The sequence below is a fragment of the Trichechus manatus genome, unplaced genomic scaffold, assembly GCF_000243295.1.
Source record: "Trichechus manatus latirostris isolate Lorelei unplaced genomic scaffold, TriManLat1.0 scaffold00018, whole genome shotgun sequence".
NCBI classification, from domain to species: domain Eukaryota; kingdom Metazoa; phylum Chordata; class Mammalia; order Sirenia; family Trichechidae; genus Trichechus; species Trichechus manatus.
In genome coordinates, this window is record NW_004443954.1 from 11368207 (window position 1) to 11381516 (window position 13310).

General features: G+C 42.5%; 1 protein-coding gene across 1 annotated transcript in view; it reads right to left on the reverse strand.

Moving 5' to 3' along the window:
- Positions 1 to 1260: 1260 nt before the first annotated feature.
- Positions 1261 to 13310, reverse strand: part of ADHFE1 (alcohol dehydrogenase iron containing 1) — a 26560-nt gene continuing 14510 nt past the window's right edge. The window contains exons 9-12 of the mRNA XM_023727721.1: positions 12674 to 12752; positions 12409 to 12505; positions 9536 to 9693; positions 1261 to 1838 (exon numbers count right to left, since the gene is read on the reverse strand). Coding sequence (XP_023583489.1) covers positions 1755 to 1838; positions 9536 to 9693; positions 12409 to 12505; positions 12674 to 12752 — 418 coding nt within the window. The 3' untranslated portion in view covers positions 1261 to 1754. The remainder of the gene's footprint in view (positions 1839 to 9535; positions 9694 to 12408; positions 12506 to 12673; positions 12753 to 13310) is intronic.

A 13310-nucleotide genomic window follows, 5' to 3' on the forward strand; every position in this document is an offset into this window, starting at 1 on the left:
ACCTTTGTGAGGAAAAAGGAGCTGTAGAAGTTTCCGGAGGCTCATTTGGTAGGAAGATCAGGGAGGCAGATCATCATGCTCTTTAGATCTGTCTGCAAAGCTGAAGTCTGTAAACTACAAACCTGCTTGCTTATAGAGAAGAGGGGGTGTTAGTGCCCCTCACTCCCTGGGATCTCCAATTGCCCTCCCCCAAGCCACCACAAATAAATATATATGCTATGTAAAAAACAGGGCCCTGGTGGTGCAGTGGTTAGGAGCTCAGGCTGCTAATCAAAAGGTGGGCAGTTTGAATCCACCAGCCACTCCCTGGAAACCCTATGGGGCAGTTCTGCTCTGTTCTATAGGGTTGCTATGAGTTGAACTCAACTCGACGGCAATGTGTTTGATTTGGTTTTATGTAAAAACAGTGTATTTGTGCCTGAGAAAGAGAGTTTCAGGCTACCTCAAATAAGTGTACAGTCTAAGCAATGAGTCCGCTAACCCCACCCCCTTTCGCTGTCCCTAAGGCTGGCTTTTGTGGAAATCATGGAACCATCACTGGCTTTAGGCAGGATCTTATACCTACTTAAATCCTTACACCAGTGCAAGCTTAAAATTCTACTCGTTTTCTTCCACTTCCAGCCAAGACAGGATAACAGGGACCAGACTTACTTTCCCACCAGAAACAACCAAAAAACTGAAGAAAACAGGAAACACTCTCAACACATAGGACATGAGGCAATGGAAGACCGTGAGCCCCGAGAGATGGCAAACAAACGAGGGGAGCCCTACGGTCGCGCCAGCTCACTGCCTTGAAAGTTTCCAGGCCACAGTGCAGGGAAAGGGTGGACATAGTCACTCTCCTGGTTGTAGAGATGGTTTCAGGGGTGTATACACATGTCAAAACCTATCAGATTGCATACTTTAAATATGTGCAGTTGACTGTATGTCAATTATACCTCGGTAAAGCCATTCAAACAAAATGCTTGCTTTTGAATTTATTCTCAGCACCAGAAACGTTTTTCCAAAAAGGGAATTATCATGTTGGGTGTGAGTGTTTATCTCAAAACAGAAATCCCTTTGGATTTGTTTCTACCTTTTAAATACCAGTGTTATTAGTATTTTTATAAAATAAGACAAATCTGACTAAAAGCAGTAAAATGATTTTTTTCCCTTTTTAAAATTAGAAAAGTAACATATGTGAACAATTCATATGTTTATAACAAGTGAAAGTTTTCTCTCAATTCTCCACATCCCAAAATCCATTTCTGCAGTCATAACTTAAAATTTTTTGATCCTTCTCGATCTTTTCTATGCATATATATACACATATATTTATGTATACTTGAGAAAGTTTTGGTTGTTTCAAATTTTTTATTGTTAGAAAAAGTATTGCCACGAACATCCTTGCCATATCTCTTTGCATAGTTGGGCTAGTATTTCTATAGGATACATTTCTATTCATGGGATCGTTGGGCAGAGGATATGTGCATTTACATTTTGGACAGACATTGAGTTTTTGTCCAAGGACCTGACATTGTGGGCATTTATCCAGCCTGTTTTATGGAAGTAGCTTGACTCTGAGCATCAGGGAATCATCTGCATTTAATATATCACATTAACATTAAAAGACTTCAGTTGCAGGAGGGTTGGTAGCAGGAGGGTTGGTAGCAGGCATGTTATGTATAGAGATGAAAAGACAAAGCTCTAGCTAGATGAACTTCTGCTTTCAGAACTAAGGTGGCCAATGGTAATTCTTTCAGTAAAAATGAAAATTAATACAGTTTCATTGATGCTTCAAACAGAGCAGAGAGATCCTCTTCTGACTGAGGTCGTGGTGCAAGCTTGGTGACCCTTTCCTGAAATAGCAAATAAAAGAGTTAGCCAGGGTATTTGCAGAGACAGTCTGTAAAAGCTACCGATATGTAAATCAGCTTGGCTATAAGAAACAATGACTTGCTAATAGTCACGTATTTAAAAATCATATTTCTTTTTTAAAATTGTACTGTGTAAAAATATACATAACAAAACATATGCCATCTCAACAATTTCTACATGTACAATTCACTAACATTGATTACATTCTTGTGGTGCAAATCATTTTCGCTATCTCTTCCGAATCATTCTACCACTTTTTTTTTTTGGTGGTTTTTAATATTGTTTATTAGCACAGTAACAAATGCAGACTTAAGTAGTCCACAACATATAACCAATTCACTGAGTGACTCCACCGCTATCAACCTAAACTCAATGCCCCCTAAGCAAAAACTCTCCCTTTCTCCAGGAACGGAGTACCCCATAAGCAAGGCACCCATGGGCTTCCTTACTAATTGGTAGTGCACAGTTTCACCTGTTTTTCACATCGACGATGTGGTGAAACCCACGTGAGATTGTGCGCTATAGTAGTAAACACAATTAAGCCTGCGTGTACCTTGCTTACTGGTTAATCCGCCCCTGCCTTTCCCCCTCCTTCCTACCCTTGGTAGCTACTACTAATCTTTGGTTTCTATATATTTGCTTATTTCATAGAAGTGAGATCACATAATCTTTGTCCTTTAGTGACTGACTTCGCACTCAGCGTGATGTTTTCAAGGTTCATCCATGTAGTGGCATGCATCAGGACTTCATTTCTCTTTGTGGCTGAGCAGTGTCCCATGGTGTGAAACTCATATTTCTTGAGACATCGCCTATGTGCTTTGGGCTAGCTGATCCCCATCTCAGAAGCTTATTAGGTAATGCCTCTTTCCCACGAAGCAATAGTCTTCTGCCCCAAAGCAGAGAACCAGACCAACCGGGGGAAAAACATTTGTTCTAATGACCAAGCCATGCTGGTCAACCACCTCTGCAGGCTCTCAGTGTGGGAGAGCACTGTCCTGGGCACAGCGTCTGCTGCCAAGGGAAACAGAACAAGGCTGCCCTTGACTTCAGAGACAACTTGGACTTAAAGTGAATTCAAAGGACTTCATTAGGACATGGGCTCTCAGGCTACCTGCAACAAATGACTCCCTTTTTTATATTAACTAAGCTTTTATCTTTACGTCCTCACACTTGTTCAGGGACTAGCTTAATTTCTTCAATGATTAGTCAAGTCAGCTAAGATAGCCAGCACATCTTATTGCTATTTTTTTTCAAATGATTTTTTTTATTGTGGTAAATATATATGTAACAAATTGCCTTTTCAATGTTCTTCACATGTACAATTCAGTGACTTTAGTTATGTTTATTGTATTGTTCAACCATTATTATTATCCATTGCCAAATTTTCCCATCACCCTTAACAGAAGCTCAGTGTCCCCTAAGCAGTGAGTTCCCCTTTTCCCCTCCCTCCCACCCGCCCCTGGTAACCAGAAATAAACTGGGGTATGTATACACTTGCCTAGACTAGATATTTCATATAAGTGGAATCAGACAGGATTCGTCCATTTGTCCTATTGCTATTTCTATACCCGTCAGTAACTTCTTTATCTCTTCTGGACAGGGGATTAAAATGTTATTATGACTACCCTGTGCCCAACTTTCTGGGCCTAAAAGACATTAAAGTAGATGATGAGCCATTTTTTTGGTTCTATTTTCATGGGTCTCTGGGTCTGTTTTCCTATTATAGGCATTGGTTTGGGTGCACACCTGGCAGAAGAGGAAGAAAGCTCCCTGAGGGCAGGGCTCACTTTCCTCACTGCCCTATGCCCAGCACCTACCAGACTGGACTGCTTGATACACAGTAGATGCTCACCAGTTAAAATTTGCTGAATTTATGAAGATGGTAGGGAGGGGGGATATTGCCATCTCCTAGTTCACATGTACAAGACAGAACTCTGACCCCCGCCACTGCCCCCTTTACATTTTCCTCATTTCAGGAATGTCCCCCAGCAACGCAGGGAAAATCATCCTTGATTCCTCTTTCGTTTGTCCTACACGTTCAGTCCATCAGCAAGCCTGTCAGATCCACCTCTAAAATAAATCCCAAATCTGACCGCTGCTCACCTCTCGTCTTACCACACCTTGAGTCGAAGTCACCACTATTACTGCCTGTCCTACTTGAACAACCTCCTCAAGGATCCTTCTGCTTCCAATTTTGCTTCACTCTCGCCCCCTAGAGTTCATTCTCCCCCACGACAGCCAGACTGACTTTTGTCCAGCATAAATCTGATCGTACCATTCTCTTGCTTAATACTCCCCAGTGACTTCCCATTGCAACGAGAACAAAACCCAAACCTGTTATCAAGGCATCTAATGCCTGAATGGATATGGCCCTGTTTCTCACCCCATCTGACTCTGTCTCCCATTGGTTCACCTCATTTAGCCCCAGTGTCTTCTTTCAGTCCCATGAACATGAACTTGACCCTGTCTCAGGGCCTTTCCCCTCGTGTCCCCTCTGCCAGGAATGCTGTCCCCAGATTCCTGCATGGCTGCCTCCCCACTGCCCTGTATGAAATCACTCCCCACCCCTACTCAGTCTTTCCCTTCCAACCACTAATCATTCTCTGCAATGAGCACGTTTATATCTTATTTATCTCTCTGATTAGATGTTTATTGTCTGTCTTCCTTCCACTAGAACTTAAGCTCTACAAGGAAGGGAAGGGACCCTGATTTGCTCTTCATGTATTTAGTAGGCTCTCAATAAATGCTGCTAAGTAAAAGGAGGAATGAAAAGAAGGCAGGATGGACGGATGGGAGAGGATGAGGAGTGAGGACAAGGCTGTTGAGTATGTGTGAGGCAAAGGTAAATTCTGAAATCCCAGTAGATCTTTTAGAGCCCCTAAAATTTTCTGGAAATCTAGCAAGGCAGAGACTTGATCATAGTGATATATGTATATGTTTGTGGCAGGTCAAAAGCTTGAGTTCAGCATTTGCTATGGATGAAGATTATTACTACGTTATTCTGTTTATAACAGGAGAGAGTTGTACCTGATGAGTTCAAACGCCCTTGAAATGATCCCAGTGGTCTTTGGTATAGTGGTCTAGGGCTGTTAGAAGCCAAACCTGACTCCAGTTTCTCTTTCTAACCCCAACAATTGGTTAAACGGGGGCAAGGACACACATAAAGTTTGTGACTTGCCCCTATACATATCAGCTATACCATATAAAAGCTGAACTCTCTCAGAATCAAGAAGTGTTAAGCCGTGTGTTTTATTTATAGACATGTGAGACACAAAGGACAGCCGATCAACATGGGCACTGAAAGGAATTCCGACTACTACTTTTACAACATTCATAGAATAACAACATTTCACCTGGCCTGTCTGCCAGGGCATGGAAGTGCTCATTTTGGTAGACAGCTCTCCTCAGTAATGAAATGTTTTGATTTGAAATGTAAATGTTTCTTTCTAGACGTTTCAGAAATCCAGCTTGGAAGATTAATTTTCTCTTGCCTTTTCCCGCGCAGCCTGGCTGAGGCAGTTGGAACCTCTGGACACACTGCTGCCGTTTGCAGCCACCGGTATGGGCTGTGGTGTGGGGTCCAGAAGACTGGCCTGGTTGTTGCTGCCAGAGAAAACTGATCCTTCCTTGCTGAACATAAAAGACCCTTTATCAAATGTCAACCATATGAAATACGCTTTCTGGCAATGCTCTCTGCAGGAACCAGTTCATCTCACTCACCGCCTTAAATCTAATAGATACTAAGAAGTGAAGATTAGTCTACCATCACATGTGTAAAATTCTGAAGTTGCTATAGCATTCCTCTAAAATGGTCACTGCTGCCAAAAACACAAATGAAGCCAACCAAAAATCCCGCATAGTAGTTATTCATCTGCAAAAATGGAGAAGCTTATTGTTATGGATTGAATTGTGTCCCCATAAAATGTGTTGTAAATCTTAACCCCTATGCCTGTGGTTATAATCCCATTTGGGAATGGGTTGTCTGTTACGTTACTTGAGTCAATCTCTTTTGAGATATAAAAGAGATTAAACAAGCAAGCTAGGAAGCAGAGATGGGGGAAGAGAGATGCCAAGCCACATGGAGATCTCCAAGGAACCAGGAAGCAGAAGCTGAAGAGATAAGGACCTTCCTCCTGAGTCAACAGGGAGAGGAAGCCTTCCTCTAGAGCCAGCGCCCTGAATTTGGACTTGTAGCCTCCTAAACTGTGAGAAAATAAATGTCTGTTTGTTAAAGCCACCCACCACTTGTGGTATTTGTTATATTAGCACTAGATAACTAAGACACTTCTAAGATTCCTTCTAAATCCCTATGAGTCTATGAAAATACACATACACACATCCGTCTATGTCTCTATCTATCTAGGAGTCCCTAGATAGATATATGTTTGTGGCAGGTCAAAAGCATTTGGGCAGCACAAATAGTTAAGTGCTTGGCTACTAACTGAAAGGTTGGCAGTTTGAATCCACTCAGAGGCACCTTGGAAGAAAGGATTGGTGCTCTATTTCTGAAACGTCACAGCCATTGAAAACCCTATGGAGCACAGTTCTACTCTGAAACACATGGGATTGCCATGAGTCAGAATCCGCTCGATGGCAACTGGTTATCTATCTGTCGATCTATCTTGACTCCAAAATGGAACTGGATAGTGCCAGTTAAAGGAAAAAAGGCATCATACAATCTGCTTCGTGAATAAAGCCTGAGGAAAACCTGGCTTCCACTTTATAGATATGACTCGTATTCAGAAAATTCAATTTACCTACCATCTTTTGTCAAACTAAGAAATTAGTTTTGTCTAATTAAGGTTCTGCTATCTGTAATCTTCCAGCATGACATGTGCACACAGGCCTTCGCAATGATACCTAATTAACTTGCTATTTTAGGGGACGGTCTCAAATGTCAGTCTGCATCTATTGCCATCCGGAACAGCTTCTGAAAGTGAAAGTCTGAGCACAGTAGAATTAGAACAGTAAAAACTTGCCAATTTGTGCGCTTGGCTGGAAGATGCATTGTCACCAGCAATTAGATGGCCAAGAATATCAGACAGTTTCATCAGAAAATCATGGATGCCATTCTTAGAGGTAGGCAAATACAAATTCCGGAACACTCTCCTGGGCTAAAAAAAAGGAGAACTTTCCAGAGGTTCCCTTACAGAATGGACAGTATCACTGGGACCATGCTATAAAAGACAGGGGCTACATTAAAACCATGGCGACCACAATGTCTCTGGTGTCCCTGGACAGGATTTCATAGTCTACCCTGTCTTTGGTTACCACCATTCAGCCAGTAAACTCACTTGGGCAGAATATTTAGCGCCCAGGAGAGGGGTGCAGGCATGCATGGGTTCACTGAACAAGTTTACTGAGTGTCAGGGGCTTGTGCTAGGTGTGAGGTAGAGGATGGATAAGCAAAGCAGACAGGGTCTTGCCTTCATGGAATGTACAATCATCTAGTAGGTTTGAATAAAGTAACTGTGATGGCCTTCGTGAGTCATGGTTTTTGCGCATTTAGCCCCCTGGACTTATGGGTTAGAACTGAGGTGTTGTTGATTTGTCCAGGGGCATAGTAAAGGCCTGCCTAAACTTTGAGACACCTCTGTTTCTCATTGATTTATATTTCTAGATGCAATTGAATCCACTGAGCCTGAATCTAAGTTGGGCGTTGCAAACTGCTGGCCCATGCGCCATGTTTGGTTTGTACATTGGGAAATCAGGGAATTTTAAGACAAACATCTAGATTGCTGATGTTCCTTGAAAACTGGAAGTTCTACCAACAAATGCAAGGAGCCTTGGTAGCTCAATGACTAAGCACTTGGCTACTAACTGAAAGGTTGGTGATTTGAACCCACTCAGCAGCCTTGCGAGAAAAAGATCTGTCAATCAGCTTCTGTAAGATTCAAACAAAACTCGTTGCCATCAAGTTGATTCCAACTCATAGTGACCCTATAGGGCAGAGTAGAACTGCCTCATAGAGTTTCCAAGGCTGTAAATCTTTATGGAAGCAGACTGCCACATTTTTCTTCCGTGGAGCAGCTGATGGGTTCCAACTACCAACCTTTTGGTTAGCAGCTGAGTGGTTAACCACTGCACTACCAGAGTTCCTTCAGCCATGAAGATTACAGCCTAGGAATCCCTATGGGGCAATTCTACTCAGTCACATGGGGTCACTGTGAGTCGAAAATCGACTTGATAGCACCTAACAACAATGCCACCAACAATACAGCCTGAATTTCTGCTCAGTAATCATAAATTGTAGCTGGACAGCTACTTATCCAATTAAATGGGTCACGTACTTTCTGCTTCAACGAAGTCCCCACAGCTCCCTACTGTCTTACGTTACTTTGCTCACTGACACTACCTGCCTGGTTCCTGCGGACATGTGAGTTTGTGAACCCAATCTATACAAATATTGTCTTATATGAGTGGTGAGGTCTTTAACATTTTAAGTGCTTACTAAGTGGTGAAGAAGCTGGTTTGAGGCCTTTGCTTAACTGCAGTGGAGTAAAGGAAAAATACTGCTACTTGTGGTAAGTGGGATTCTGTGTGAGTGGATATTCCAGCTGTTAGCCCTGTTCCGGTGTCACGGATGGGTCCATGAAAGCTGTAACCTTGGGCAGAAGTGCCTTATCCTACAGCAGTTATGTGATCCTTGCCTTTCCCGTCCTTGATAGGAGGGCTAAGGGAGCACCATGGGCGTGGTGAGCACATGGTATAGTCCACAAGCCAAGTCCTCACGGCTCTGAGTGGCCTATTTTACGTTGAACTGCAACACACAGGATCTTGGTCTATTAGGATCTAATGCTATAGCACAAGGGTATCTGATCCTAAAGGAAAGCAACCATCCAGTGAAGGATAAACTCCCTTTATGAGAACCTTGAGAGGGGAAACTTTAAATCCGTTAAGATTCCACTCAATAAAGGATGTCAGCTCAATCTAAATTCTTTAGCAACATTTAAATACATGAAATAAGACCCAAAGTGACACAAACAGGTATAAAATACACAATCTTCCAAATATGTTAAGAAATGATTTTGTAATGGTCTTCATTTAAAGGTCATGGCTGTTCGTCACAAAATAGTAGGAATTTGTAACTCTCTATAATGGAAAATAATATTGGAGGCCCTTTTGAAACAGCTTCACATAGTTTTATAGGAGACCCTTAAAAAACAAACAAACAAACAAATCCATTGCCGTAGAGTCGACTGCAACTCATAGAGACCCTACAGGACAGAGTAGAACTGCCTCCTAGGGTTTCCAAGGAGCGGCTGGTGGATTTGAACTGCTTACCTTTTGGTTAGCAGCTATAGCTCGCCGTAGCTCTTAACCACTGCGCCACCAGGGCTCTTAGAAGAGCAGAAATGGAGAAAGGGGAAATTTTGCCATAGCTCAATACCGATTTGGTTGTTTTGCCTCAGAAGTTTTATAAAGAATTCTTTCAGTTGTATCATAAACGCTTCACACAGCCAGTTTTATGGGAAAGCATAAAGGCGAAGGAGCCTTGGCCGCTTCCCTGGGGACGGAAGGGCAGTTGTGGGGTGTGCAGGAGCCCGAGGGCCACCGGAGGACCCTGGGCGCTCATCTTCCTAACGTGCTCAGTTGGACCAGGCATTTCCTGAGAGGAGATGAAAAGGTTAGCTCTGTGCGTTCTCAGAAGGGACTGAGCGACACGGCTGCCTCTTACCTGGGGCAGAGTTCCTCTCACCAACGCGGGGATATCAGCCGTGGAGTAGCCGAGGGCAGCTAGGCCGTCATCAACATTCAGCTCGAATAAGAATTTCCGCAGTGTGTCTGCCAAAACAAGCCCCGCATCTTGGGTCCTGGCAGTGCGGATGTCGGCTCCTAGAAGACATAAAGCTCTGACTGTGGGGAGAGAGGAGGAAGCCGACTCTGGGAGTAATTTGGTCTGGCTACCGGCTGAATACATAATGTGCATCTACGCCCATGTCCTTCATTCCGAGGACCTGGGACACCACTCGCTTCCACGCTGAGGCTGGGACCATAATCCCGCAGAAGACAGACAGACAGGCAAGGCCATGCGAAAGTGTACCAGAGCCTCTGCCAGGGAAGTCAGCTGGAGGTGCTAACTTCACCCTCGCGTTTCCAAAGGACTGCCATTCGTCACAGCTTGCGTGGTGGGGAAGATGGGGAAAGAGCGAGAAAAGCTGCACAGAAAGATCAAGGGGGAAGCTGGTGTTTGAATAACGAGTAGGAAAGGCAATGTATGTAATTTTCAAGGCTTGGAATTTGCTGACATCTAGAGGTGTAGGTGCCCTATGTCTCATCTCACAGAAACATCTTACGAGGAAAAGAAGACAAATTCTTTGCAAACCCCTTGTGAGACAAGAGTAGAGAAATACAAAACCTCCCAAATTAGGAAAATACGTATGACAAACATGGATTGCGTGTACGCAGGGAAGGAAATATTTCTTCTCCGTAGCTATGAAATCTTTTATCTTGGGTTCTGTTGCCAAAAGCAGGGTGGGTTCTTCTAAATAAACAGTACCCAACCAATAGGACAGAACGAAGAACATGACTGAGAAAACAGTATGTAACGTGTACAATAACGGTATCAGTCAAGTGGGAAGAAGGTTGCCAAACATCTGAGATTCGTAAGGGTGGAATTTTGACATAATAATACATGAAATCATGGAGGTATAAATCTGGAAGAGCAGGGTGTTCTGCCCTCAGGCCAGGGGACAGTGGACATTCCCAGACAAAGGGAACTGACTCTGAAGTCCTCAGCACACCCCTACCTATTTTAGTGGAACACAGTTGCTGCCACCAAGGTAAGCACTCTACAAACTGAATGTGGCATTATACAGCTATCCCAAAGCATCATGCTGTAGTCCAAGTCCACTTGCTCCTGTTTTGTTCAGGAGACCAGAATGTTCAGTTCACCTCCATACACTTGAAGCACATTATTAAATCATTGTGAACCTTTCTCTTCTACCACAGTGAGGACTGTTTTTAGTAATCCAGGAAAAGGTATAAATAGAACCAGATACAGGGCTAGGTGGCAGAGAACTGGATGGAAGATAAACCTGGCTTGACAAGACTGGTCTGTATTAAACAGCAGCAGCTAAAATACGGGTTGGGGGAGAGGTGACACATGATACGAGGTTTATGAGGTTTTTATGTTCCCGGGATTGCTGCCATAAAACACACCATCAAAATCGCTGGGCTTTCCTGTGAGGTGTTTGAGAAAAAAAGAGACGGTAGGAAAGAGAATACATTGGTCTAAAGCTAGGAAAATCTAAGATTACACAGAGAATCAAAATATCTCAATGGCTGAGTATAGCAATATCAAACAAAATTTTCCTTTGCAAGAAGAAGGAATTGGTGGGTTTTGCCTAACAGAGGAATTGTTTTCTCAGTAATTTCACTGTTGTCTGGAATGTTAACTTTAAATTCTTCAAGATTTTCCCATTTACCATAAATCTAACCTACTGCAGTATTTGGGCTTCCTTCTGTTTACACAGTTTGCATATTACAAAGGCATTTGAATCCCAACATATGGCTAAACAACATCCGGGTCAAAAACAGAAAAGAGAAACAAGATCCTTGGGAAATAGGCATGTTTGCCTCAGCTCATGGTGCGAAATCAAGCCCCCGCCTACCGCTTATCTGCCCTGAGCTTCTTCCATTAACATTTCCAGCACATCACCTGGAGCTCAGAGGGAGAACAAACACCAGAGTGTAGAGGGAAGGAGTGGAGGCGAAGGGGACACGCAGAAGGATGTCTGCGGTCATTCCTACCTTCTTGGAAAGAATCTTTCCAACGGCTGGTGCTAGGAGAGCATAATGAAGTTTTCTTTTTAGTCTTTCCCTTCCTACCCTAAACACAAGTGGGGGAATAAGATGGTTTGAAAGTTAATCAAGTACTTTCGACTAGAAGATGTCTAGTAGGTGTCAGAAAGAGCTTACCGTTTTTAAAGAATTAGAAAAATACCAAAAGTTTACTTAATACTAAAGCTATCACGAATATAATTTTATTTCTTGTAAGATTCAAAAGGCACTCTGGATGTCTTCTTACAACACTTATTGTTGTGGAATTGATTCTAACACATGGCGACCACATGTGTGTAGAATGGTAGAACGGTGCTCCATAGGGTTTTCAAGGCTGTGACCTTTTGGAAGTAGATAGCCAGGCCTTTCTTCCAAGGCATCTCTGGGTGGGTTCAAACTGCCAACCTTTGGTTAGTAGTCAGTGCTTAACTGTTTGCACCATCCAGGGACTCCTTATTATTTATTAAATACAAAAGCCATTTATAACATTACCAGTATGGAAAGAGTTACACTTTTCATGAAAACAAATATTAGTACAAACTTAACATAAGCAACATTTAGTTCCATTTCACTGTTAATAGTCTTAGAAGCATAAAATTAGAGAATTTTAGTACTATAGAGGACTTTGGGCAAATCACTGACATTTTATTAATAAATTACCTCAAAGGAACATTTTTTTGGTATTACCCTTTATGGTTTATCTTCAGAAGCAACCCTTGGAAATGCTCCACGTTTGTGGGCCACAGAATTATGAGTGATGGCACATACCTAATATTTTTGCTGTCTCCAGGTGTCGCTCCGGAAACATCTCTGCTGTAAAAGTGAACACTGCTGGGGAAGTTAGCACCACAGAAAGGCCATGAGGCTGAAGAGAAATAAAACACAGTGACTGATGGGCCACAGCTATTCCTCAACCTGCATATTCTGAACACTGAATTACATTACCCTGTACTCCAAGCAATCAAGAATTGACAAATGTATTTATGGAAGTTGACAGGAACATAACATTTAATTAAAGAATTGATTGTTTTACCACCAGTGGGTGATCCACATTGTAATCCTTTGCTTTATATGTCTTCACTAAACCTGAAATTGGGTAGGACATTCCATGGCTAGAAAAGAAAGAAATTGCTTATGTTGACATGCAGGTAACAGGAATTCAAGTTAACAATAAAAAGATACTCTTATGAGAGAACCTTCACAGTCTCTCATATTATTGTTACCTCTCAAAGTTATACATTCTGCTTTCTTTGATACAAACAAGTTATTATGCACTCTATGTTTAGTGGATTCATGAACAAGACTTCTGTTTTTATTGTTATGATTATTATTATTATTGTAGTTTAAATGAAGTTTACATTTCAAGTTAGCCTCCCATACAACATTTTATACATACATTGTTATGTGACCCTAATTGCTCTCCCCATACTATGACAGCACACTCCTCCTTTTCACCCTTGATTCCCCATGTCCATTGAACCAGCTCCTAACCCTCTCTGCCTTCCCATCTCACCTCTGGACAGCAGCTGCCCCTTTGGTCTCTTGTATCTACCTGAACTAAGAGGCGCACTCCTCATGAGTATCACTTTATGTCCCACAGTCCAGACCAATCCCTGTCTGAAGAGTTAGCCTCGGAAATCGTTTTAGTTCTGGGCTGATAGAGAATCCAG